The 27,205-nt window shown below is 44.0% G+C and overlaps 1 protein-coding gene across 1 annotated transcript; it reads right to left on the bottom strand.

The window, feature by feature from the left end:
- Positions 1–5,092: 5,092 nt before the first annotated feature.
- On the bottom strand, positions 5,093–16,183 carry LOC120638065 (opsin-5-like). The gene is made up of 3 exons (XM_039910356.1): positions 15,785–16,183; positions 12,728–12,933; positions 5,093–5,258 (listed from the first exon to the last, which is right to left on the bottom strand). The coding sequence occupies exons 1-3, from the start codon at positions 15,930–15,932 to the stop codon at positions 5,094–5,096; spliced, it is 519 nt and encodes a 172-aa protein (XP_039766290.1). The 5' UTR covers positions 15,933–16,183; the 3' UTR covers position 5,093.
- Positions 16,184–27,205: the final 11,022 nt, after the last annotated feature.

The following is a 27,205-nucleotide window of genomic DNA, read 5'->3' as shown; positions in this document are numbered from 1 at the left end:
CGCTAAAAGAAGATGTAGATTATATTATCAATCAACCAATGGTTTTTACTGAGCTCTTACTGTGTGCAGAGCACTACACTAAATGATTGGAAAAGTGCTACAATACAATATTTACTGAGCACTTACTGTGTGCAGAGCACTATGCTAAATGCTTGGGAAAGTACTACAATATAATAAAGTTGACAGGCATGATCCCTGTCCACAAGGAACTTCAGTCTAATTAGAAGTAGAATAAATTCTAGATTGAAGAAACGGGGCACAGTATAAAAATATACTACTATGGAAAGCAGCATGGCCTAATGGCCTAGTGGATAGAGAAGAAGCCTGGAAGTCAGAAGGACCTGGGTTCTAATCTTGACACCGTTACTCGTCTGCTGTGTGACCTTGGTCAACTCATTTATCTTTGCCTCAGTTACCTCTTCTATAAAACGGGGATTAATTATGTGAGTTCCTTGTGGGGCGTGAACTGTTTCCAATCTGATTAGTTTGTATCTACCCCAGTGCCTGGCACCTAGTAGGCGTGTAACAAATACCAAAAAACCCCCAAACTAAAACAAAGATTGTATAAATACTGTGGGGGTGGAGTGGGTATCAATAAAGACAAAGGAACACCCAGTCTAAGAGCCTAGTTAATGCAGAGAGGCGGGCAAATGGGGGAAATGAACAGTTAAAAGTCAACAGGGTACTAAATCGTATCCAGCATGACTTTTTAAAGAAATCCTGTCAGGCTAAACTAATCTCTCTTTCTAATATGAGCCTCGTGGACAATTGATCTAATCTTGGAAGTCATTGCCCAAAAGGGAAGAAATAGATCCAGTCTAGATTTTAGCAGCTCTTTAGGTTCTGTACTGTAGACCTACTCATTAAGAAATTAGGAAAATACAGTGAGGACAGCACAGCTCTTACCTGGGTGGTGGCCCAAGTGATTGGAAGACTAAGATCAAAATTTTAAAAGTCCCGATTCACCCAGGAAAAATAGCAAACGGTGTTCTGTAGGGATTGCTATATTCTTAGCGATGGAGGGTAGCAGAGGATATTCTTATTCAGCTCTGTTCTCTTCTCCAGGCATTTCTTGGAGGCATATCAACTGAAGATTTTGGCCCCCCCCAGGGAAGAATAGTGAAATACTGTAATTCTCGGCACAGGCGGTCATGCCTGGGATAAGCCTGTCTGCTTAACTTTTTAACTCGGAAGAAACTGGGGAAGAAAATGCTCCCAAAATATAAATGCGAATGCTTAAAGTAGATTTCTCCTGTTCAGAGTTGCAAAGTGGCTAGATGGCAGAACTGAAATCATCCTGCAGATACTCTGTCATTCCTCAGTCCTGTAGAGATCAATCATTCAATCGAACAATCGAATCTTGATTCTATTTATTGCTCTTGATTCTATTTATTGCTATTGTTCTTGTCTGTCCGACTCCCCCGATTACACTGTGCGCCCGTCAAAGGGCAGGGACTGTATCTGTTACCGATTTGTACATTCCAAGCGCTTAGTACAGTGCTCTGCACATAGTAAGCGCTCAATAAATACTATTGAATGAATGAACAATCAATCTTATTTATTGAGCACTTACTATGTGCAGAGGACTGTACTGAGCACTTGAGAGAGCGTGATACAACAGAAAGAGCAGACACGCTCCCTTCCCGTGACGAGCTTAGGGTCTAGAGGGGGAGACAGACGTGAATATGAATAAATGAGTAATTTACAATATATAATTTAAAGATATGTACTTAAGTGATGTGGGTTGGGGGTGACACGGATATTAAATGTCCAGAGGTCACAGATCCTTGTGCAAGTGGTCCAGAAAAGGTCCATAAAGTGGATGAAAGGTGTGCAGGGATGTCCAGGCCTGACATAAGAGATGAAAGCCATCTCCCCCTCTGACTTAAATCCACTCTGTGAGGAAGAGCGATGGTTCAACAATTCAACGGTTCTTCAAGATTTTAGAGGGGATGACTGGATAATGAAGAAGGTAATGGTAAACTACTCCCGTATTTTGATCAAGAAAACTCTACGGATCCACTCCCAGAACGATCGCAGACGGAGAGCGGGGCGTTCTGGGAGAGCTGAATCCACGGAGTCGCAATGGGGCGGAGACGACTCGACAGCATAAGCCAAGAACAAGACTGGATAATGTCCATTTCCACTGGGGATGGTAAAGGTGGGGATTTAGATTTGGAAAGAGCTCAGGTTTTCTTTCTTGGAGAGGTGTTGAACACTGGAGAGGATGTTGGACACTGATTTTTCCTGACCTGGATAGTCCTATTAGAAGGCAGGAGTAGGTTGGGTAGAGGATTGATCGTTTCATGACTTTATATGAGAAGCAGCGTGGCTCAGTGGAAAGAGCACGGGCTTTGGAGTCAGGGCTCATGAGTTCGAATCCCAGCTCTGCCACTTGTCGGCTGTGTGACTGTAGGCAAGTCACTTAACTTCTCTGTGCCTCAGTTCCCTCATCTGTAAAATGGGGATTAAGACTGTGAGCCCCATGTGGGACAACTTGATTCCCCTATGTCTACCCCAGCGCTTAGAACAGTGCTCGGCACATAGTAAGCGCTTAACAAATACCAACATTATTATTATTATTATTATTATATTATGGATGGGATCAGGGCCAGTTTGCCATAGGTGTTTCATGGGGTTGAAGCCCAAGTGCCTCCAGATCAAGGGCTTCCAACCAGAGCCCCTTGCCCCAAAAATGTAGCCCCAAGTCAAGGGAGCTGGTTGGCGTAACCCTGCTCGCAGATGAAGCTTTCCAGGCAGCATCTCTAAACTCCCAAGTTGGTAAAAAAACAAAAACTCCCAAGTTCGTAGAGAAGCAGCCTTGCCTACTGGCAAGAGCACGGGCTTGGGAGTCAGAGGTTATGGGTTCTAATCCCGGCTCCGCCACTTGTTTTCTGTGCGAGCTTGGGCAAGTCACTTCACTTCTCTGTGCCTCAGTTACCTCATCTGTGAAGTGGGGATTGAGACTATGAGCCCCGTGAAATGGGGATTGAGACGATAAGCCCCATGTGGAACAGGGAGTGTGTCCAACCTAATAATGTTGGTATTTGTTAAGCGCTTACTATGTGCAGAGCACTGTTCTAAGCACTGGGGTAGACACAGGGGAATCAGGTTGTCCCACGTGGGGCTCACAGTCTTAATCCCCATTTTACAGATGAGGTCACTGAGGCACAGAGAAGTTAAGTGACTTGCCCACAGTCACACAGCTGACAAGTGGCAGAGCTGGGATTCGAACTCATGAGCCCTGACTCCAAAGCCCGTGCTCTTTCCACTGCGCCACGCTGCTTCTACTGCGCCACGCTGATTACCTTCTATCTACCCCAGCACTTAGAACAGTGCTTGACGCATTGTAAGCGCTTAACAAATACTATTAATAATAATAATGATGAAAACAAAAAAGTGAGCAAGAGCAAGTTGAGAAAGAAACTGCTTCTCACCAATAGCCAGAATCTGGAGACATCCCTGGGAAGCAGCAGGCATGGGGAAAGCCTAGCCAGGCATGGCCCTAGGAAAGGTCACTGATCTTAAAAGGACCAAGATCTGGTTTACTGATCTTCCACCTCTATTTGCCTGATTAGACGCCATCTGTCTTAGAGGCCCACCTAATAATAATAATGTTGGTATTTATTAAGCGCTTACTATATGCCAAGCACCGTTCTAAACGATGGGGTAGATACAAGGTAATCAGGTTGTCCCATATAGGGCTCACAGTCTTCACCCCCATTTTACAGATGAGGTAACTGAGGCACAGAGAAGTGAAGTGCCTTGCCCAAGGTCACACAGCTGACAAGCGGTGGAACCGGGATTAGAACCCATGACCTCTGACTCCCAAACCCCTGCTTTTTTCACTAAGCCACGCCGCTTCTCACCTACCAGCAGACCCATCACCCCATGGGGCCCAGCTGCTAAGCCTGGGGAGGAAAAGAAGTGTGCTTACTGTGCGCAGAGCGCTAAGTACAGTGCTCTGCACACAGTAAGGACTCCATAAATACGACTGAATGAGTGAATGAACGAAAGCGTACTGGGGATCGATATGGCCCTGGATTGGAAATGGCAAGAGGACCAATAGACAGGAAGTAGGTTCAGTGGGAAGCAAGAAAAAGAGCCATCAGGAAGTTGAAACTTCAGGATAAATTGCAGGGTAATACTCTACTTGTCTGCTCTGTGACCTTGGAAAAGTCCCTCAACTTCTCTGTGCCCGAGTTCCCTCATCTGTAAAATGGGGATTAAGACTGTGAGCTCTGTGTGGGACAGGGACAATGTCCAATCCGATCATCTCATATCTACCCCAGTGCTTAGAACAGTGCCTGGAACATAATAAGCGCTTAACAAACACCACGATTGTTATTATTACTGCTCTAGTAGTCATGATATTTATTATGACTAAACATATTTATTAACAAATATATTAATATTTATTAAGTGCTCACGGAGTAAAGAGCACAAGGGCTAGGAAAGGATTCACAGGTAGGAATTAGGCTTGATCCCTGGCCCAGCCTCAAAATCCATAAAGATGACACCACCGATTTTGATTTGATAAAGGAGAACTGAAATGAGAAGCGGCGGGGGAGGCTGGGGGGCCTAAAGGCCGCATGTGATAGCATAAAGATGCTGAGCTGAAAGACAGAATTCAGTCCATTCCCTTGGGTTGGGGGAGTACATTTCTAATCCTCAGAGAAGGATAAAACCCCAGGCTATATTGGTTCGGTGGTTTGATATTTAATCATTAGAATCATGGCTCACAAGGTTACAGGTTGTCAAAAGGGGCAATGAAGTGGAAAGACCTCTTGATGGCTGAGTTAGTGCTGAAGTGGAATGTCACCCCTGCAACACTATGGCTGTCCATAATTCCTCTGAATAGACACCAAGCCTTTACGAGCAGGGACCGGATCTTTACGAAGGGTGCCAGGCTTTTACAGAAATAGTCACGAGGAGAAGTAGTCCGCGCTCCATCATAAGCCCGCAGTAATGGTAATGAAGGGCCACCGTCCGGGCCGAGGATATCGCCGTTTTGGGTTGCTCAAAATTCAGAATGATCTGAATACACCTTTTAAATAAAATCTTGCTTGAAAACAGATGGGATTTTCCAGGTTTTACTGAGAATAGATTTGCCAGAAAGAAGCATCTGCTTTATTTAAGTTTGTGAATAAATTCTTACCCCTGTGGGGATGACAGCCTTTAATGTAGCGAGTTACGCTAATCATTGCAAGAGTATTAATGCTAGCCAAACCGAAGAGCAGTGTCAGAAATCCATCAACCTAAAAGGGAAAGAAAGGAATGCATTTATAAGTAGAAGCTAAAGCAACCCAAGACCAAAGTACTATATCGAGACCGCGAACGAAATCTGTAAGATTTATGCATAGATATAACTGCATTTGTGTGTATGTAGATGATTTATATATATGGCTAATATACGATGTGTGTGTGGGAGGGATGGGGGGGCCTTCATTTTCATTTTTAGAAATGGCATTTCTGATGCTGAGATCCTACTCGTGCACGCCAGTGGGGTTGGAAAGGTTAATGTGAGACCGTGACTCCTTCCACACTGTCGGTGCGAAAGGAATGATCATTACTGTTGGGAGTCAGAGGTCGTGGGTTTTGATCCTGGCTCCACTTGTCAGCTGTGTGACAATGGGCAAGTCACTTAACTTCTCTGTGCCTCGGTTACCTCATCTGGAAAATGGGGATTGAGACTGTGAGCTCCACGTGGGACAAACTGATTACCTTAGAACAGTGTCTGGCACTAAGTAAGTGCTTAACAAATACCCTCATTATTATTATTATTATTATTACTGTGCCTGTCTGCTTTAGAATCTGCCTTTTGCTATTCTGAACTACATGAAACTTTCATTCGAAGACAGCAACCCTTCTCTCTCTGTTTTTTTTTTTAATGGTATTTGTTAAGTGTTTACTATGTGCCAGGCACTGTTCTAAGCGCTGGGGTAGGTCCATGTCCATGGACATAGTCCCTATTTCACATGGGTCTCACATTCTTAACCCTCATTTTACAGAGGGGGAAACTGAGGCACAGAGAACCCCCAAGGTCCCACAGCAGACAAGTGGTGGAGCAGGGATTAGAACCCAGGTCCTTCTGACTCATAGGCCCATGCTCTATCCATTAGACCATACTGCTTCCCACTAGCTGGTCTGTCTACGGCAGCCCACTGCTCTTGGCTCCGTGGATCGAGACTGAGATTCTCTATGTCTTAAAACCGTGTAGTCTTTAAATCCTGTTAGCAATTCCATTCCCTTGTTGGGACCAATGGTGTTGCTTGTAGAGAAGCAGCATGGTCCAGTGGAAAGAGCCCAGGCTTGGGAGTCAGATGTCATGGGTTCGAATCCCGGCCCTGCCACTTGTCAGCTGTGTGACTGTGGGCAAGTTACTTCACTTCTCTTTGCCTCAGTTACCTCATCTGTAAAATGGGGATTAACGGTGAGCCTCAGGTGGGACAACCTGATTCCCCCGTGTCTACCCCAGCACTTAGAACAGTGCTCTGCACATAGTAGGTGCTTAACAAATACCAACATTATTATTATTGTTAGCTTTTCTTCAGTGTTGGTGAGCTAACCACCTTCAGGACCTCACTGTGGCAATCTTGTCCGGCTATTTGATATTACTTCTCTGTGCCTCAGTGACCTCATCTGTAAAATGGGGATTAAGCATCTGTAAAATGGGGATTAAGACTGTGAGCCTCACGTGAGACAACCTGATTACCCTGTATCTACCCCAGCGCTTAGAACAGTGCTCTGCAAATAGTAAGTGCTTAAATACCAACATTATTATTATTGTTATTAAAAATTGTGGTATTTGTCAAGTGCTTACCATGTGCCAGGCACCGTACTAAGCACTGGGGTATACAAGGTAATTGGGTTGAACATTATTACTGTTATTATAAGCATTTGTAAAGTGCTTACAATTTGCTTTGTTTGTTGTCTGTCTCCCTCCGTCTAGACTGTTAGCCCGTGGTTGGGTAGGGATTGTCTCTATTGCCGAATTGTACTTTCCAAGTGCTTAGTACAGTGCTCCGCACACAGTAAGTGCTCAATAAATATGATTGAATGAATGAATGTACTAAGCGCCGGGTGGATACAAGCAAATCGGGATGGACACGGTCCCTGTCCCACATGGGACTCATAGTATCAAGCCCCATTTTACAGATGAGGTAACTGAAGCACAGAGAAATGAAGTGACACCCAGCAGACAAGTGGCAGAACCTGGATTAGAACCCAGGTCCTAGTAGATCCAGTACTATTAATTACTCCCAGTTATAGGGAAGGTTGGACATCCCAGTGGTCTTTTCGACCAAGAGGCCTTCCCTGACTAAACCCTCATTTCCTTTTCTTCAACTTCCTTCTGTGTCACCCTGATTTACCTTTTATTCATTCCTTCTCCCGACCCCACAGTAATTAGGTACATATCTGCAGTTTATTTATAATAATGTCTATCTCTCACTCCAGACTGTAAGCTAATTGTGGGCAGGGAATGTGTCTGTTACTTTGTACGGCAATACGGTGCTCTGCATACAGTAAGCACTCAATAAATACAAATGACTGATTGACTGACATTTGACTTGATATGGGAGCTTGATGCCCCACTGTCTCTGCACTCTGCCTTCCTCTACTAATCGTTCGCAGATTTGAGTTAGATATGGCTTAGTGGGAAGAGCAGGATCTTGGGAGTCAGAGGCCGTGGGTTCTAATCCCAACTCCGCCACTTATAATAATAATAATAATAATAATAATAATGTTGGTATTTGTTAAGCGTTTACTATGTGCAGAGCACTGTTCTAAGCGCTGGGGTAGATACAGGGTAATCAGGTTGTCGCACGTGAGGCTCACAGTTAATCCCCATTTTACAGATGAGGTAACCGAGGCCCAGAGAAGTGAAGTGACTTGCCCACAGTCATACAGCTGACGAGTGGCAGAGCCGGGAGTCAAACCCATGACCTCTGACTCCCAAGCCCAGGCTCTTTCCACTGAGCCACGCTTTGGGCCAGTCACTTCACTTCTCTCTGCTTCAGTTCCCTTATCTGGAAAATGGGGATGAAGACTGTGAGCCCCATGTGGGACAACCTGATGACCTTGTATCTACCCCAGCACTTAGAACAGTGCTTGGCACATAGTAAGTGCTTAACAAATACCATCATTATGATTATTATTATTACATAATTAGGCCTGGGTAAGCTTCAAAGAGGAGAGCATCATTGTTTCTGCTTTCAAGCACCTAGTAAATTCTCCGCACTCAGTAAGTTCTGAGTTATTGATTGATGGATGAACCGATCAGAGGTATTCATCATTTCTTTAGGAGAAGCAGCGTGGCTCAGTGGAAAGAGCCCGGACTTGGGAGTCAGAGGTCATGGGTTCTAATCCCGGCTCTGCCACTTGTCAGCTGTGTGACTGTGGGCAAGTCACTTAACTTCTCTGTGCCTCAGTTCCCTCATCTGTAAAATGGGGATGAAGACTGTGAGCCTCATGTGGGACAACCTGATTACCCTGTATCTACCCCAGTGCTTAGAACAGTGCTCTGCACATAGTAAGTGCTTAACAAATACCAACATTATTCTTCAGTCTCTGCTGCCCTCTTCCTTCACCACTGCTACTCTCCTCATGTACCAGGACTAACTTTATCCTAGCTTTAGAAAGATCTTATTTTTAAAAGCAGTAGTCTCTCCTTCCAACAAAAAAAGAACACTATAGATATTCTATGTTGCTACTGAAAGACTTTGTCCACAAGGTATCTGTGGACAATTGAAGGTTGGAAAATAGAGTCGGCATTTAAACATCACTGAAGGACCGACCGATGTAAATAAACCGCATTGACGTAAATAAATTACATATAGAATAAACCATCCAAATAAAATCCCCAAAGTGCTCACGCTGAAAATGTGACTGAAATAGGAAAACAACAATTAGACATAATTAATTAAACAGAGGAATCAGATTAACAAATAATAAGTAGCCCGTGAAAATTCGTGAAATGTATTCAGGGAATTTTTGAAGCTGTGAACTGTGTCTCTTTCCATTAGATCTCTTTACTTTTCAATGTGAAAAGAGGAGGAGTTGGAGAAGCAGCCTGCCCTAGTGGATAGAGCACAGGACTAGGAGTCAGAAGGACGTAGGTCCTAATTCCAGTTCTGCCATTCGTCTGCTGTGTGATTTTGGGCAAATCACTTAATTTCTGTGCCTCAGTTATTTCATCTATAAAATGGGGATTACTACTGTGAGTCCCATGTGGGACATGAACTGTGTCCAACCTGATTATCTTGTATCTATCCTGGTATACAGTGCCTTCCATAGAGTGAATGCTTAGCAAATGCCATTAAAAAAGAGAGAAAACAATAAGGAACCCAAGAAATCTGCTGGCTGTGTCATCAGCTACAATGGATCTCTCGTACAGTGGATCACTTTTTGATATTTAGGGCAGTGCCTTGCATATAGTGGATTTAGCATGGGCCTGGGAGTCAGAAGGACCTGGGTTCTAATCGTGGCTCTGCTGCCACTTGTCAGCTGTGTGACTGTGGGCAAGTCACTTCACTTCTCTGGGCCTCAGTTACCTCATCTGTAAAATGGGGATTAACTGTGAGCCTCACATGGGACAACCTGATTACCCTGTATCTACCCCAGCGCTTAGAACAGTGCTCTGCACATAGTAAGCGCTTAACAAATACCTACATTATTATTATTACTTCTTTCATTCATTCATTCATTCGTTCGTTCAATAGTATTTATTGAGCACTTACTAGGTGCAGAGCACTGTACTATGTGCTTGGAATGTACAAATCGGTAACAGAAAGAGACGGTCCCTGCCCTTTGACGGGCTTACAGTCTAATCGGGGGAGATGGACAGACAAGAACAATAGCAATAAATTGTCTGCTGGGTGACCTTGAGCCAGTGATTTAACTTCTCTGTGTCTCAGCTACCTCATCAGTAAAACAGGAATTAAGGCTGTGAGCCCCGTGTGCGACCTGGACTCTCTCCAACCTATTTATCTTGTATCTACCCCAGGGCTTTGTACAGTCCTTGGCACACAAAAAGTGTGGTGCTTAACAAATACCAACGCCCCCACCCCCCAAACCCCAACAGCATTACTCTCTTTTTACAAACAGAAGAAACTAAAACAGGCAGGTTAGAGGTTTGGCTTCCTCTTATAGCAGAGAGAACCCCCAGGGATAGAATGGTAAACTCTTGGGCTCCTGTTGATGAAGTCTTTAAAGAGTCACCCTCCCTCGAGGGGCACAGAAAGATGTTTTGGTTCTATTTTGGGGAACACAGCCCAGTAAAAAGGGACAGGAAGGTGACTGGAACCAGTCCAGGGCAGTTCCAAAAGGCTCTGCTGAGCCTCCTCTGTATATGTGGCACCTCTCCAAAATTACACATCCCTGTGAAATTCAGAAAGGACCTGGCATCAGCATCAATACAGATGGATGGCTCTTTTCCTGGGTAGATGGAATTCCCGAGGACATGAAGAGCTGCTCACACTTTGGCCTGTTTGCCGATGGGGAATTTTCTGCCTAGGTAATTTTGCTGTCGTAGTCCAGTTCATCTGAGGACTGTTAGTGGAATGGCCTGAAATTTGGGGCTATTTATAGCAAAAGGGAAATGGATGTACTGTGAGAGATTTGTCAGGTGTACCATTCTGATTGTCGTCAGGAATTCCAGAGTTTTCTTCCTTCCGAGAGATTAATGCATTTCAATATACCTCATCTGAATGCATCCTCACAGAACTCTAAAAGATAGGAATACCTGCAATTTTGACAGTAATTTCTGGGGGGAGTGTGAATGTGGTTGACAAAAGCCATTTTTAGTTTTTCATTACTCAGTATCACTTGCAAAATGAAATACTGATCCTTGGTGCTCCACCCTTCTTTCACAAATGCTGGATGCAAAGTAATCAAACAATCTACACTGGCCAAGCTCATTTATACTGGTTGAACCTCTTCCTTACTGCTTCACTGTCCTTATGAATCTGATTTCAAAAAAACAAAAGAACAGAAAAGATCGCTTTGGCATGGACCGCCGTTGATATGTTTGTATGTGTATTTTTGAAAATGGCACCACATACCGCCAAAGAGATGATTAGAGAAGCAGGGTGGCCTACTGGTAGTCAGAAGGATCTGGGTTCTAAACCCGAGTCTGCTCCTTCTCTGCTGCGTGACCATGGGTAAGTCACTTTACTTCTGTGTGCTTCAGTTCCCTCATCTGTAAAATGGGGTTTAAGACTATGAGTGCTATGTGGGACAGGGACTGCAACCAACCCCATTTGCTTGCATCCACCCCAGCGCTAAGAACAGTGCCTGGTGTATAGTAAGTGTTTAACAAATGCCACCATTATTATTATTATTATTATCATTATTATCATCATTTTATATGGTAATGGACAAGGGGCTGTCCATCCGTTGTTTGAGCACACCCAAATGTGGGGAAAATGTCACTGTCAGAAGCTTCAAACTGAAGGGGGCTATCTATAACTCTTCTTCCATTAGAGAAGCAGCGTGGCTCAGTGGAAAGAGCACGGGCTTGGGAATCAGAGGTCAGGGGTTCAAATCCCGGCTCTGCCACTTGTCAGCTGTGTGACTGTGGGCAAGTCACTTCACTTCTCTGTGCCTCAGTTCCCTCATCTGTACAATGGGGATTAAGACTGTGAGCCTCACGTGGGACAACCTGATTACCCTCTATCTACCCCAGCACGTAGAACAGTGGTCGGCACATAGTAAGCGCTTAACAAATACCAACATTATTATTATTATTATTGTCCCCCACCGGCCCCAACATCTGAGGTATATTCCTGGTCAGAGCCACTTCTTTCTGGCATTGGAACTTGAGAACAGGGGAGAGAAGTTTTGAGGGGTCAGATCTTGCTGGCGTTCAAATCCCCCAATTAAAATGTGCTCACTGCAGCTCTCCCGGTTCCCAATTCCTATGCTTCAGGCCTCAAATCCTGAGGTCCGGTTGCTTTGGGGACAGTAACAGCTCAAACACTACTGGTCTCACAGATTGGCCACCCCTGGATAGTGGACTTATGGATCTGATCATGTCCATTCATTCAATTGTATTTATTGAGCACTTACTGTGTGCAGAGCACTGTATTAAGCGCTTGGAAAGTACAATTCACCTACAGAGACAATCCCTGCCTATGAGATAAGGCAAGGGAAGTGGGGAAGCAGGTTGAGAATTTCTCAATAGTTTTATCTCAGAGATTGGAGCTGGGAGAGTCTGAAATATTTTTGGTGCTAACTAAGGCAGAACAGTTCCTTTTTTTAATATCCATCAGTCACATTTACTGAGCGCAATACTTTACAACATATGACGTACAATAAATTAAATTACATTAAATATGCACCATTTAATAAAAGTCTTCTTCCTCCAGTTATCTTTATCCAGACTAGGTATTTGCTCTCCTTTATTTTTTATTGACTACTTTCTGTGTACGTTTCACTTCTCTCCTTAATGCGTGCTCCTACGGAAAATAATCCTATGTATTTATACCAACCCTCATACAAGAAGTAATTAGGAACCGCTGTGAACAATGAGACCAGGAAAGAGGGCCACACCAAAGGTTCACTTATTCTGTTAGTAAAATGAACTTGGGATTCTTATTGGAAATGAAATCTAACTGAACCCCCGAAAAACCTTCACCAATTTTCTGTTGGGATCGGGCTGGAAAAGTTAAACCCTTCCTATGGTTATGTTTTCCAATTTGAAATTCAGGACAAAATCTTTTCCTACCTGGCAAGTCCATATGGATGTAATGAGGAAGCCGTCATCCCTAAAAACATTGAAGATTTCAATGATCCCTCGGGAATAACCAAACACAGATACGCTAGCGTCTGATACAGCCAGGTTGAAAGTGAGATAATCTGTTGGATTCAGTATTCCTCTCTGTCTATGCAATATGAAAATCACCATGCTGTTTCCAAACCAAGACATCCAACCTGAAACAAAGAGTAGATTCCGGGAAGAATAGAAAAATAAAATAGAATCGGTTCCAAAGGTAGGTCATCATTTGCCCCTGTCCTTAAATATGAAGAAACACAAGCATTTTACATCCAGCTACTCACATGTAATATGTAACATTGTGTATATATCAGTAAAGAAGTGGTGTGGCCTAGTGGAAAGAGCACGTGCAGAGGACCTGAGTTCTAATCTCAGCTCTTCCACGTTTGCTGTCTGACACCTTGGGCAAATCACTTGATTTCTCTGGGCTTCAGTTTCCTCATCTGTATAATGGGGATTAAATTCCCCTCCCTCTCATTCTGACTATGAGCCTCATGTAGGACAGGGACTGTGTCCACTCTCATTAATTACCTCTTCCCCAGTGCTTAGAACAGTGCTTGGCACAAAGCAAGGGATTAACAAGTATCATACTTATTCATCATCATTATTATTATTATTATTATTTGCTCACTATGGGCGGGAAATGTGTATGCTAATTCTGTTGTGTTGTACTCTCCCAAGCGCTTAGTACAGTGCTCTGCACATAGTAAGTGCTCAATAAATACCATTGCTTGATTTATATTTTCCTGAAGAAATTAGTTCAGCTATTCAATGGTACTTATTGAGCACCTACTGAGGGCAAAACAATGTAATAAGCATTTTTTTCTTTTATGGCATTTGTCAAGCGCTTACTATGTTCCAAGCAATGTTCTAAGCACTGGGGAAGACACAAAGTAACCAGGTTGGACATGGTCCCTGTCCCACGAGAGGCTCACAGTCTTAATCCCCATTTTACAGATGAGGGGACTGAGGCCCGGAGAAGTGAAGTAACTTGCTCAAGATTACACTGCAAATAAGTGGCAGAGCAGGAGGACCCAGGTTCTTCTGATTGCCAGGCCCATGCTCTATCCACTAGGCCACGCTGCTTCTCCCTAAGCATTTGGGACAGTACAGCAGAAGCAAGATAGCCTAGTGGAAAGAGCACCATCCTGGAAGCCAGGGGACCTGGGTTCTAGTCTTGCCTCTGCCACTGGCCTCCTGTGTGACCTTGGGCAGTCTCTGTGACTCAGTTTCCTCATCTGTTCAATGGGCATTAAATACCTGTTTCCCCTCTCCCTTAGACCATGAACCCCATGTGGGACAATCAACCGAACAATAGTCATATTTACTGAGCACTTACTGTGTGCAGAGCACCAATATTGAGTGCTTGGAAGAGTCCAATATAACAATATAACAGACACATTCTCTGTCCAAATGATCTTACAGTCTAGAGGGGGACACAGACATTGATAAAAATAAATAAATTACAGGCAAGTGAGTGGGAGCAAATCAGGGTGACACAGAAGGGAGTGGGAGAAAAGGAAATGAGGGCTTAGACAGGAAAGGCCTCTTGGAGGAGAGGGGCCTTCAGTAAGGCTTTGAAGATGGGGAGGGTAATTGGCTGCTGGATATGAAGAGGGAGGGAGTTCCAGGACAGAGGCAGGATGTGGGCGAGAGGTTGGCAGCGAGATAGATGAGATCAAGGTACAGTGACTAGGTTGGCATTAGAGGAGCGAAGTGTGCGGTCTGGGTTGTAGTAGGAGAGTAACGAGGTGAGGTAGGAGGAGGCGAGGGGATTGACAGCTTTAAAGCGATGGTAAGGAGTTTCTGTTTGATGGAGAGGTGGATGGACAACCACTGGAGGTTCTTGAGGCGTGGAGAAACATAGAACTGAACGTTTTTTCGATAAGTGATCTGGGCAGCAGAGTGAAGTAGGGGCTGGAGTGGAGAGGCACTCCACACCAACACTCCCTTATTCACAAACCCCGTGTAAAGAAGTTGTCATCTGGGCTCCGCAGCTATGATGGTATTTATTGGGTGCTTACTATGGGCCAAGCACTAAGCGATGGGGCAGGTACCAGGTAATCAGGTTGGGCACAGTCACTGTCCCACATGGGGACATCCTCATTTTCCAGTTGAGGGAACTGAGGCACAGAGAACTGAAACGACACAGCAGACAAACAGCAGAGCTGGGATTAGAACCCACGTCTTCTGACTCCCAAGCCTGAGCTCTTGCCAATAGGCCAGGTTGCTTCCCAGCTATGTAACTATGTAAGTGAATACAAAATTTCCATAATTACAAGCCTTACCAACCTGCCTCAGTACAGGTAAATTGGGAGCCCCGTTTGGGACAGAGATGTTTCCGATCTAATTGTATTATATGTCTCCCAGAATTTAGTATGGTGCTTGACACCTAGTAAGTACGTAACAAATTTGACAATTATTAAGATGCATGTTCCCTGCGCTCACTACAAAGATATTTGACAATAACCTCAATGAAACAGAGTCCATTTCTTTAAGGTCCCTGGAAGATTCAAGGAGATTTAAGGCAACACTGAACTAATAATACCCTTGTCTCTTTGTCTTTCCCTCCTTCACCTGCCTAAATCCACTTGCTGCTTAACGTGAGGGAGCTGGGATAACTCTTACGTGCTGGTTACTTTTTTGTAATGAGTTGCAGCGTTAGTTTAATTATTTGTTTAATATTAAATAAGATGAGGGCTCCAGTTTTTGTGTGTAAATTGAGTTGTGGGGATATTTTTCATGACACGTATCTCTAGGAGAAAGTTTTAAAAACAGAACTGTGTCGTTCTGGACTTTGGTAAGGCTTTCTTTTTCCTTGTAGTGAGTAAAGTTCAGCCTCCTCTAAAACGTGCGGGCGTAGGCTGCTGTTACTGGGTGTTAATGCTGGGGTAATCTTTCCTTAGAGGTGAAGCAGTGAATAACACACAAGGCAGGTCAAAGGTCCTTCCTGAAGTGGCAATGAATGCATAGTATGGTCATTATCACAGGGGGAAGCTGTCAGTTTACCTGGCATAATAAATATCTTTGTCCTTCTTGTTATCCTTGGTTCTCCTGAGAGAATTATTCCTTGTACAAAATGCAACGCCACATAGTACATTAATACAGATTGCCACATCTCCCACCAAAGTGTCGGTTGACCGGCCGTTTTCCGCATGCAATGGGAATACTGAAGATGTGTTCTCCAAGCTCTGGTTGCTCAGTTGAGCCTATGTTTTCTATGCGTATTTTCTCTTTTCTAAGTCTTCGGAGTTACAGAACTAGTAAAAACATCAGCGTCTTTCACGCCGTTTGGCTATGATGACAAAGCACTGGGACTTTCTGCCATCCTAAGTGAGTGGATTCTTGGCTTCTCTTCAGGGGCTCCACCCCATTCTTCTGGGTTCAAACTAGCTGTGTAACCGGGCGGGGCGGAGGAAGGGTGTGAAATTGGTCCTGGGCCACCCTAGAGACTGGAAGAATCAACAATGAGCTGCTTTTTGATCTCTAGTTTCTGGCTCCACAAGCTGGCTTTTTCCTTATTTTTTCCATCTGTTTTGTGCTCCTGAGGGCGTCATCCTTAAACAGGGTAGTTCCTTGTTTAAATGAAACTTGAGAAAGAGCATTGTGGCCTATAATGGATGAGAGAATGAAGCAATGCTAGTTATGTTCTCCAAGTCCACAGAAGGCTGGCGGAGCGGCTCCCAAGGGCTTTCTGGGGGATAGAGTGAGGGAACTAGTCCCTTCTTTTCTTTCTTGAACTTTCTGGCCAACCGTTGCTGTCCTTCTCGCCGTACCTCCGTCTCGTCTATCTCGCTGCCGACCTCTCGCCCCTGTCCTTCCTGCCTCTGGCCTGGATCACGCTCCCTCCTCATATAAGACAGACACTCCACTTCAAAGCCTTACTGAGGGCACATCTCCCCCAAGAGGCCTTCCCTGACTAAGTCCTCTTTTCCTTTTCTTCGACTCCTTTCTGCATTGCCCAGACTTGCTCCCAGAGGAACATGGTTGAGAAATGCTAAGTAGATTACTTTAATGGCATCATCGAATATATATTGTGGGCGGAGACAGAAAGCGGGAGGCAGGGAGGCTAGGGAGGAGGGAGTTTCAGAATTCTCCGGGAATTAACCGAGTCTTTTGAGGTACGGAAAGTTCTCATTCAAATGATGTTGCGGGGGGTAATTATCAGAATATTCTTACAACTGACTAGTTGAGGGGACAAAAAAGAAATAAGGAGCCCAAGGCGATTCTGGGCTGGGCAGCCAATCTTGAGTGAACATAAAATGTTACATGAACATATATTTGTTCATACAAGGAAATCTCTCTTGTTTTCTTTTGTCCCCATAAGTCTCCAATCATACATATTAAGCACTTAGTACAGTACTCTGCCCATAGTAAGTGTTCAAAATATACCATTGATCAAATGACTAACTCCTTGAGGACAGAGTCCATTTGTATTCATTTAAGGGACTCTTAGGCCACTGCTCTGCACTCTGTCAACAACTTCGGGAGGAAGCAGCGTGGTCTAATGGAAAGAACACGGGCCTAGCAATCAAAGGACCTGGGTTCTAATCCCAGCTCCACCACCTGTCTGCTGCACGACCCTGGATGAGTCACTTAACTTCTCTGTGACTCAGTTTACTCATGGGGATTAAGACCGTGAGCCCCACATAGGACACGGATTGTGTCCAACTTTTTATCTACCCCAGAGCTTGATACAGTGTCTGACATAGAAGAAGCATTTAACAAATATCATTCAAAAAGCAACTCAAATTCTTGTTGATTGAATAATTGATGCATTGGGGGAAGAGAGGAAATTGATTACAATAGTAAAATAGTTCCGGGGAGGAAGGAACTTTCTGATCCTTTAGGAAATTGGTAGAGTACGGAGGGAGACTGATGAACATACGAACTCCTTGATGCTGCAGGAGGCGATGTTAGTTCACAGTTGACTTCAATGTTAAATTCTGAATTTATAAGTTCTATTTTACAAACGAGACAGAGGATGAGATCAAACTACCTGTGATTTTAAGTTTTTGTTAAGTCAAGAACTCTACTAAGTGTTGGGATAGTAAGATAATAATCGGGTCAGACACAGACCCTGATCCAAATGAGGCTCACTCTCGGTAGGAAGGAGAACAGGTATTGAATCTTCATTTTTCAGATGAGGAAACTGAGAGACAAAGATGTTAAGTAACTCGCCCAAGGTCATGCAACAGGCAAGTGGTAGAGCCAGAATTAGAACCCAAACAAATCCTTTGATTCCCAGGCTCATGCTCTTTTAATTAAGTCACTGATTCCATGCACATGAATTATTTACTTTTGGGGTTTAAATGACTTTGAACAGAAACCCCCTCTTCCCCCCCCAAAAAACCCAAACAAAAACCCTCCATTGAAAGTAGACAAGTATTATTATTCTGAAAGGAATACTGCAAAATTCTCTTTGGGTTAATGAATGAATACATTCCTTCATTTATAAGTAATATATTCATTTAGGAAGGATTCATAATTTGTCAATTAGCTTAAAATGGGAAATATCTTATCCTTTCGACGCCAGTGTCAGGAGGGCATTAACTATTTGCTATTAAATTGACCAGAAATTCAGCTAGTACACTGTATAATGAACTCCTTATTTATTACGTGTCGGTTGACTGGCAGAACGTATTATAGCTCGTAGTACAAACTTAGAAATAACTTCTGCTTCAAAATCCAGTCACGGAAAGAAATTCAACTTCAAAACCCATTCATAAGTACGGTACCTACCTAAAGCCAGAAGATAGATGCCTATAATAGTTTCTCCTTGTTCGGATACTTGAGCCTCTTTGTTCAGAAAGGTGAGGTTATTTCTCCATGGAACTTGTAGGGAGTGTGAGAGAGACATTCTCAGCAACGCCTGTAATTTTAAACGTCTCTTTTTGGTGCCAGTGATAGAGGAAATGGTCCCTGCCTCTTACACTCCACCTCTTTGTATTCTGGGCAGTAGAGTGCATTGAGACGACTGAACTAAGGAGTGAAATCTTATCAAGGGACAAGAAGCTTTACAGCCCTCTGACCTGCAATTTCTTAATCCTCTCTATTAATACATCCCTTGGACGGGTGACTATACTTCAACCAGAAATGCTGCTGCCCTGTACAAAATGCCAGAAAAAAAGCAGACATCCATTAGTGTAAGGTTTACAGCGTGGCTCAATGGAAAGAGCCCGGGCTTGGGAGTCCGAGGTCATGGGTTCTAATCCCGGCTCCGCCACTTGTCCGCTGTGCGACTTTGGGCAAGTCACTTCACTTTTCTGGGCCTCGGTTCCCTCATCTGTAAAATGGGGATTAAGACTATGAGCCCCACATGGGGCAACCTGATTACTTTGTATTCCCCCCCACCCAGTGCTTAGCACAGTGCTTGGCACATAGTAAGCGCTTAACAAATACCATTATTATTATTATTATTATTATTATTATTATTATAGCCTTTGGTTATACACTCCATTTTTTTTTAATGGTATTTGTTAAGCAGTTACTCTGTGCCAGGCCCAGTGGTAGATAAAGCTAATTGGGTTGGACATGTCCCACACGGGGCTCACAAGGCTTATCTTCTAGCCTGTGAGCCCACTGTTGAGTAGGGATTGTCTCTTATTTGTTGCTGAATTGTACTTTCCTAGCGCTTAGTAAAGTGCTCTGCACACAGTAAGCACTCAATAAATATGATCGAATGAATTTTACAGATGTGGTTACTGAGGCACAGAGAAGTGAAGTGATTTGCCCAAAGTCACACAGCAGACAAGTGGTGGAGCCGGAATTTGAACGCAGATCCTTCTGATTTGCAGACCTGTGCTCTATCCACTAGTCCGTGCTGCTCCTTCAGGTTTTTACTTAAACGTTTACTTAGATATGAGTGTGTTAGTAGAGAGTACTTGTTGTATAAATTATGTTCAGCTGAAACAAATAAAATTGCGGTTGGGTAATTTTGTTAAATCCCAACGATTTAAACCTTAAACTTCTTTATGACGAAATGACTAAACTTGTCATGCGACAAACACTCTTCGGTGGGAGTTCATTGAAAGAACCGTATTATGTATTTGGCGGATGATTTATGGAACTCTGCCTCGCATTAATTTATAGATAATCACGAGGAGAACTGTGGCTATGTCTACTGATGGAGATTAACAAAGCAGATGGGCCCATCCCTAAGAAAGCCACTGTACAGAGACTGAGGCAATTTTCAAGTGTGGCAGCTAGTCTTCGATTGATTGACCATCCGAACTGTGAGCCCCTTGTGGGACGTGAACCGTGTCCAACCTGATGAACTTGTATCTAACCCAAAGTCTAGCACAGTGCAGGGCACGGAGTAAGAGCCTAACAAATACCATAAAACAAATCCAAACAACGATAAGAAATAGCACGTCTTAAATCATAAATGGCAATTGTCTTGTTCTCCACACAATAAAACTCAAGACAGTGTTGCCCAGAAGTGTCATCTTTTATTAATAATTTACAGCACTCGTGGAACAAAGCCATTTAAATAATTATGAAAGTGTTCCAATGAAAAATAAATATTTTAAGACACTCAAACCAATAAAAACATTAATTATGCAAACTGAACATGCACATCAGGACTCTTTTTATCTAAATATAATTTAAAGCTACATTTTGGGGACATTTTGAATATTTGTTTTCTTTGAAATACTTACCCTTCGAATCTGATTTTACAGCCCACTCTCCACCTTCAAAACTCTCCTAAAATCCCAACTCCTCCAAGAGGCCTTCCCAGAACAAATGAGGGTTCAATTTAACAGGTAATAACAGACTGATTGATTACCTACTACTCTAGGATATTTTGAGAACTGATGGTTGAGGTATGATTGTTTATGACTAAGACTCTGGGCAGCAAAGGTCACTCTCCTGACCAAGGTCACGACCCTCCACAAGTCTGAGGGGAGAAATTTAGTATGTACATTAATGGGAAAACCACAATCTATTACAGGAGAAAACGAGAGAGTAAAGTCACAGAATTTATAGAAGAAAAGTTAAGTGGAGAGATTCTTCTATTTGGAAGCTTCAACCCCTGGTACAATAACTGACTTAAAGAAGTCCCAATAATTATTTCCCCTACGCACCCTCCCCTCTGAGTCAACTAGGAATCTCCTAAGCACTTTGATACTCGCCTCAGCCCCTCAACCCTTATATAAATATTCTTTTAGCTGTATTATTTTCCTTATTCATAACCCATGTAGACTGTAAATTCCTTGTGGATAGGGATCGCGTCTACCAAATCTGTTGTATTGTACAAGACGCAGTGTGGTCCAGTGGATAGAGCATGGGCTTGGGAGTCAGAAGGATCTGGATTCTAATTTCAGTTCTGTCACTTGTATGCTGCGTGGCCTTGGGCAAGTCACTTAATTTCTTTGGGCCTCAGTTATCTCATCCATAAAATGGGGATTAAGACCGTGAGCCTCATGTGGGACGGGGACTGTGACCTACCCGATTTCTTTGTATCCACCCCAGTGCTTAGACAGTGAAAGCACTTATCAAATACCACAGTTATTATTATTACTTTCCCAAGCGCTTAGTACAGTGCTCTGCACATAGTAAGCACTCAATAAATACTACTGAATGAATGAATGAATGAGGGTATTTATTGAGTACTTTCCCCTCTCAGGATCGGGCCCGGAGAGTTTCCAGTTCATTAACGGTCTCGGCTCCGGGAGGGAGAGTCAAGCAGAGGCAAACCCATTCCGTTCTTAGCTTGGGTCATGGGTAGCGCATGGAAGACCATCGGCTATGAATCAAAATTCACCTGTGCTGGGCAGCAGCGACATGGGAGAGTCGAGGGTGGAGACTTAAGTTTAGTGCAGAGCAGCGTAGCTCAGTGAAAAGAGCCCGGACTTGGGAGTCAGAGGTCATGGGTTCGAATCCCGGCTCTGCCACTTGGCAGCTGTGTGACTGTGGGCAAGTCACTTCCCTTCTCTGTGCCTCAGTTACCTCATCTGTAAAATGGGGATTAAGTCTGTGAGCCTCATGTGGGACAACCTGATGACCCTCGATCTACCCCAGCGCTTAGAACAGTGCTCTGCACATAGTAAGTGCTTAACTAATACCAACATTATTATTATTACTTTCCCAAGCTCTTAGTTGCAGTGCTCTGCACACAGTAAGCGCTCAACAGATACGACTGAATGAATGAAGAAAGCAGCATTAAACCACTTCCATATTTTGACCCAGAAAACTCTTTGGCTACACCACCAGCACGACTGCAGATGGAGAGGAGGCGTTCTGGGAGAGATGTGTCCACGGAGTCGCCTCGACAGCACAAGACAAGCTCAAGACTACTTAAAGTGGGTAAATTACCTCACTGTAATAATAATAATAATAATGATGTTGGTATTTGTTAAGTGCTTTAGAGCACTGTTGTAAGCACTGGGTAGATACAGGATAATCAGGTTGTCCCACGTGAGGCTCACAGTTAATCCCCATTTCACAGATGAGGTCACTGAGGCCCAGAGAAGTGAAGTGACTTGCCCACAGTCACCCAGCTGCCAAATGGCAGATCCGGGATTCGAACCCATGACCTCTGACTCCCAAGCCCGAGCTCTTTCCACTGAGCCACGAGAACAGTACAGTAGAGGACCGGCATGGTGTACTGGATAGCCTGGGAGTCAGAAGGTCATGGGTTCTAATCCCGGCTCTGCCGCTTGTTCGCTGTGTGGCCTTGGGCAAGTCACTTCCCTTCTCTGTGCCTGTTACCTCATCTGCAAAATGGGGATGAAGACTGTGAGCCCTGTGCGGGCAGGGCCTGCGTCCAACCCGATTTGCTTGTATCCACCCCGATGCTTAGTACAGTGCCTGGTACATAGTAAGTGCTTATCAGATGCCATAATTATTATTATTATTAGAGTCCCTGCCCACAAGGAACCCATAGTCTTACAGGGGGACGCAGAGGTTAAAAGAAATGACTGAAGAGGGATTATATTAGAGATTCAGCATGGCTCAGTGGAAAGAGCACGGGCTTTGGAGTCAGAGGTCATGGGTTCGCATCCCGGCTCGGCCACTTGTCAGCTGTGTGACTGTGGGCACGTCACTTAACTTCTCTGTGCCTCAGTTACCTCATCTGTAAAATGGGGATCAAGACTGTGAGCCCCACGTGGGACAACCTGATTCCCCTCTGTCTATCCCAGAGCTTAGAACAGTGTTCTGCACATAGTAAGCGCTTAACAAATACCAACATTATTATTATTATTATAGTGATAGGTTCTGAAGTGCTATGGGGTTTGAGGGTGGGGGAATAACAGGTTCTTAAAGGTCTGGATCCAGGTGCAAAGGCAACATAGAAGGGAGGCGAATGGGAGAAATGAGGGCCTAGTCAGGGAATCGGAGTTACTTCCAATGATTTCATCTGCCAAGGCCCATGCGGAAAATGTGATGATCCGAGCCAAGCAGCAGCAACTCTTACCTAAGGACATCTCCATTTCTAACAGTTGAATAATCCTAAAACAAAATTTTTCTTCATGACTCATGTCTGGAGTATAACCTATAATTATTGAAAAGTGTTTTAGCTTCTTTACATGGTCCAACACGATGAACCTTATTTTTTTGGCAAGGAATCAGACAAGCTTTCTTTTTTCCGTTCTTGAGCCAACATACTGGTCTCTAATTTCTTTTCACTTAATCTTCTTCAGAAAATTCCAGCACTTCAGAAGATGCCAGCATCTGAACGAACTCAGCCTGACCTTAACTTTCACCAGAACTTTCTCATTTCTCGAACCTTCGAGTGTATCTCTGCAGCTAGGCTTTGCCAACTTAGCCTTTGCTAAAGACAGCACGTTGGCAATCTGCCTTTCTCAGATTTAACTCAAAAGATTGAACTCTTTCTTTAACTGCCCTGAGTCTCCTGATCAATTTCAACATTTAAAACGAAGCCTCTTTGATCATCATTTCACTCCCGTAGGTTTTCATAACCCGATTTTACCGTGTAGAGGAAAACCAGACACGTTTTTTAAAACTTCTCTACACTCACTTTTCCCCATGGACAGTTTTTTAAAAAAATCACATCCAGTGATCTAATTTCAATTTTTAGTGTAAGAGAAAACTTTTCGGGTTTGGTCTGAATTTCTTCTTAGGCAAGTTAAGCCGTTAAATTAGTTCTATAAACAATAGTGTTTAATTTACTAGAAGAAAAAGTTTGTGTTTAATAGCTAAGCGTTTAACAAGTCACTTTCTCTGAGCCTCTGTAACCTCATCTGTAAAATGGGGATTAGGACCGTGAACCCTATGTGGTTCAGGGCCTGCGTCCATCCTAATAAACTCATTATCTCCCTCAGTGCTTAGTACAGTGCCTGGCACAGTAAACGCTTAAGAAATACCATTTAAAAAAACAATTGTGGTGTCTTTTTTGGGGGGGAATAACAGGTTCTTAAAGAGTCCAGATCCAGGTGCAAAGGCAACATAGAAGGGAGACGAATGGGAGAAATGAGGGCCTATATCAGAGTTTGGAATGGAGAAGTAGCTGTTTTGGTGGAGAGGAAGGGGTTGATCCTGGATTTGTGTCCAACATTGGCTTGAATGTGGAATCTCTCCCAGTACAACCCAGTTGCAAATTATTTCCTGAAATAATCAGTTGATTGCATTTATTAAATGGTTACTGTGTGCAGAGCACTGTAATAAGAACTTGGGAGGGTACAATACAATTGTACATTCCAAGCGCTTAGTACAGTGCTCTGCACATAGTAAGCGCTCAAGAAATACTATTGAAGGAATGAATGAATGAAATAAGAATGATTTGACAAGTAGCTTCCCAGAGTGAGTTATTTTTCATTTCCAGCTTGGAGCCTATTCATTGACAACTAGTTGAAAGGATTCTGCACCTAATTAACTTTTCAATTCAGAAGAAGTGGAAGAGAAGTTCTCCTTTTCTGCCTCCCTGATGCCCCACACTCTAGTCATGAGTCTCTGTGCCTCAGTTACCTCATCTGTAAAATGGGAATTGCAACTGTGTCCAGCGCGATTTCCATAATCATCATCATCATCATTCATTCATCCATTCAATCATATTTATTGAGTCCTTACTGTGTGCACTGCACTAAGCGCTTGGAAAGCACGATTCAGCAACAAATAGAGATAATCCCAGCCCACAACAGGCTCACCGTCTACGGTGGGGAGACAGGCATCGAAACAGGTAGACAGGCATCAGTAGCATTAATATAAATAAATGGAATTATAGATATATACAAATCATCAATATAAATAAATGGAATTATAAATATGGACATATGCAATAATGATAATCAAATTTAAGTGCTTACTATGTGCTAGGAACTGTACTAAGAGCTGGGTTAGGTACAAACAAATCAGGTTGGACACAGTCCCTGGGTGTCAACCCTCACTGTACAGATGAGGTAACTGAGGCACAGAGAAGCAAAGTGACTTGCCCAAGGTCACACACCAGATAAGTATAATAATAATAATGTTGGTATTTGTTAAGCACTTACTATGTGCAGAGCAACATTCTAAGTGCTGGGGAAGATACAGGATCATCAGGTCGTCCCATGTGAAGCTCACAGTTAATCCCCATTTTACAGATGAGGTAACTGAGGCACAGAGAAGTGAAGTGACTTGCCCACAGTCACACGGCTGACAAGTGGCAGAGCTGTGAGTCAAACTCATGACCTCTGACTCCGAAGCCCAGGTTCTTTCCACTGGGCCACGCTTCTTCTCCGTGTCCACCACAGCGCTTAGTACAGTGATGATGATGATGATGATGATGATGATGATGATGATGATGATGATATTCGTTACGTGCTTACTTTTGTGCCAAGCACTGTTCTAAGCGCTGCGGCGGGCAGATACGAGGTCATCAGGTTGTTCCACGTGGGACTCACAGTCTTCACCCCCATTTTACAGATGAGGGAACTGAGGCCCAGAGAAGTTAAGCGACTTGCCCAAAGCCACACAGCTGACAAGCGCAGAGCTGGGATTAGAACCCACGACCTCTGACTCCCAAGCCCGGGCTCTTTCCACTGAGCCACGCTGCTTCACTTATTCATCTATTTTGATGGTATTGATGCCTGACTACTTGTTTGGTTTTGTTGTCCGTCTCCTTGTAGACTCTACCCCCTTCCCCCAGCACTTGTATAGATTTGTACATATTGATTGCTCTATTTATTTTATTAATGATGTGCATTTCTCTCTGGTTCTATTTCTCTATTTTGATGGTAGTGACGCGTGTCTACTTGTTTTGTTTTGTTGTCTGTCTCTCCCTTCTAGACTGTGAGCCCCTTGTAGGTCAGGGATTGTCTCTGTTGCCAAATTGTACACTCCAAGCGCTTCGCCCAGTGCTCTGCACACACTAAGCTCTCGATAAATACGATTAAAGGACTGAATGACCCCCAGGCCCTTGCTTTTTCCACTGAGCCATGCTGCTTCTTGCTTAACCAGTGCCCTTATTTTTATTATTATTATTATTATGATGATGATGATGATGATGAAAGCAGATTTCTGCTTAGGCCCAGCTGTAAAACAGGACTTTAACTGGTTGCCAGAAATGAACTCTAAAGGGCCCCTTGTGGCCTGCTCTCCTTTCTGAACCTTCCTTCCTTGCTGCAGACAAGGCTCTGTCCCCAGCTGATCGATCTATTGATTGATTGATTGATTGATGGATTGGCTGCAGGCGAGCTGGGCGGGGCCAAGCGGGGCGCATGCGCGAGCTGGGCGGGGCGAAGGGGCGCGTGGGCGGGGCGAAGGTGGCGCGTGCGCACGAGGGTGGCGCGTGCGCAGGGTGGGCGGGGCGAAGCGGGGCGCGCGCGCGCAGTGGGCGGGGCGAAGAGGCGCGCATGCGCGGGAAGGGCGGGACGAAGCGGGACCGCCCAGCCAGGGGGCGGGGTGGAACCGAGCCTCTCATTCATTCATTCATTCATTCATTCATTCATTCATTCATTCATTCATTCATTCATTCATTCGCATTTATCGAGCGCTTACTGGGTGCAGCACCCTGGACTGAGCGCTTGGGATTTCATTCGTCCAAGAGTATTTATTGAGGGCTTATTATGAATGGACAATTAATCCGTTAATCCAGGCCCACAGTCGAGAAGGGGGAGACAGGCAACAAGTCCAAACAAATAGGCAAAAATACCATCCAAATAGACCAATAGAATCACTGATATAGGCAAATCATAAATAAAATATGGATTATTTTGTCTTGTTTTTGTCCGTCTGTCTTCCCCGATTAGACCGTAAGCCCGTCAGTGGGCAGGGACTGTATCTGTTGCCGAATCGTATATTCCAAGCAAGTAGTCCAGTGCTCTGCACATAGTAAGCGCTCAATAAATACTATTGAATGAATGAAAAATAGAGTAATAATGATGGCATTCGTTAAGCGCTTACTATGTGCGAAGCGCTGTTCTAATCACTAGGGGGGAAACAAGGTGATCGGGTTGTCCCGCGTGGGGCTCACAGTCTTCCTCCCCA

The sequence above is a fragment of the Ornithorhynchus anatinus genome, chromosome X1, assembly GCF_004115215.2.
Source record: "Ornithorhynchus anatinus isolate Pmale09 chromosome X1, mOrnAna1.pri.v4, whole genome shotgun sequence".
In the NCBI taxonomy this organism is placed as follows: Eukaryota; Metazoa; Chordata; class Mammalia; order Monotremata; family Ornithorhynchidae; genus Ornithorhynchus; species Ornithorhynchus anatinus.
Note: the sequence above shows the minus strand (reverse complement) of the source record. Positions and strands in the feature narration are given on the sequence as shown.

Excerpts from the sequence above, each read along its gene's own strand:
- LOC120638065 (XM_039910356.1), bottom strand. The coding sequence starts at position 15,932 with ATGCGGAAAACGGCCGGTCAACCGACACTTTGGTGGGAGATGTGGCAA. Across the intron at positions 12,934-15,784 it reads AAAGATATTTATTATGCCAG|GTTGGATGTCTTGGTTTGGA; the intron begins GTAAACTGACAG and ends TCTTTGTTTCAG. Across the intron at positions 5,259-12,727 it reads CATCCATATGGACTTGCCAG|GTTGATGGATTTCTGACACT; the intron begins GTAGGAAAAGAT and ends TTTCCCTTTTAG.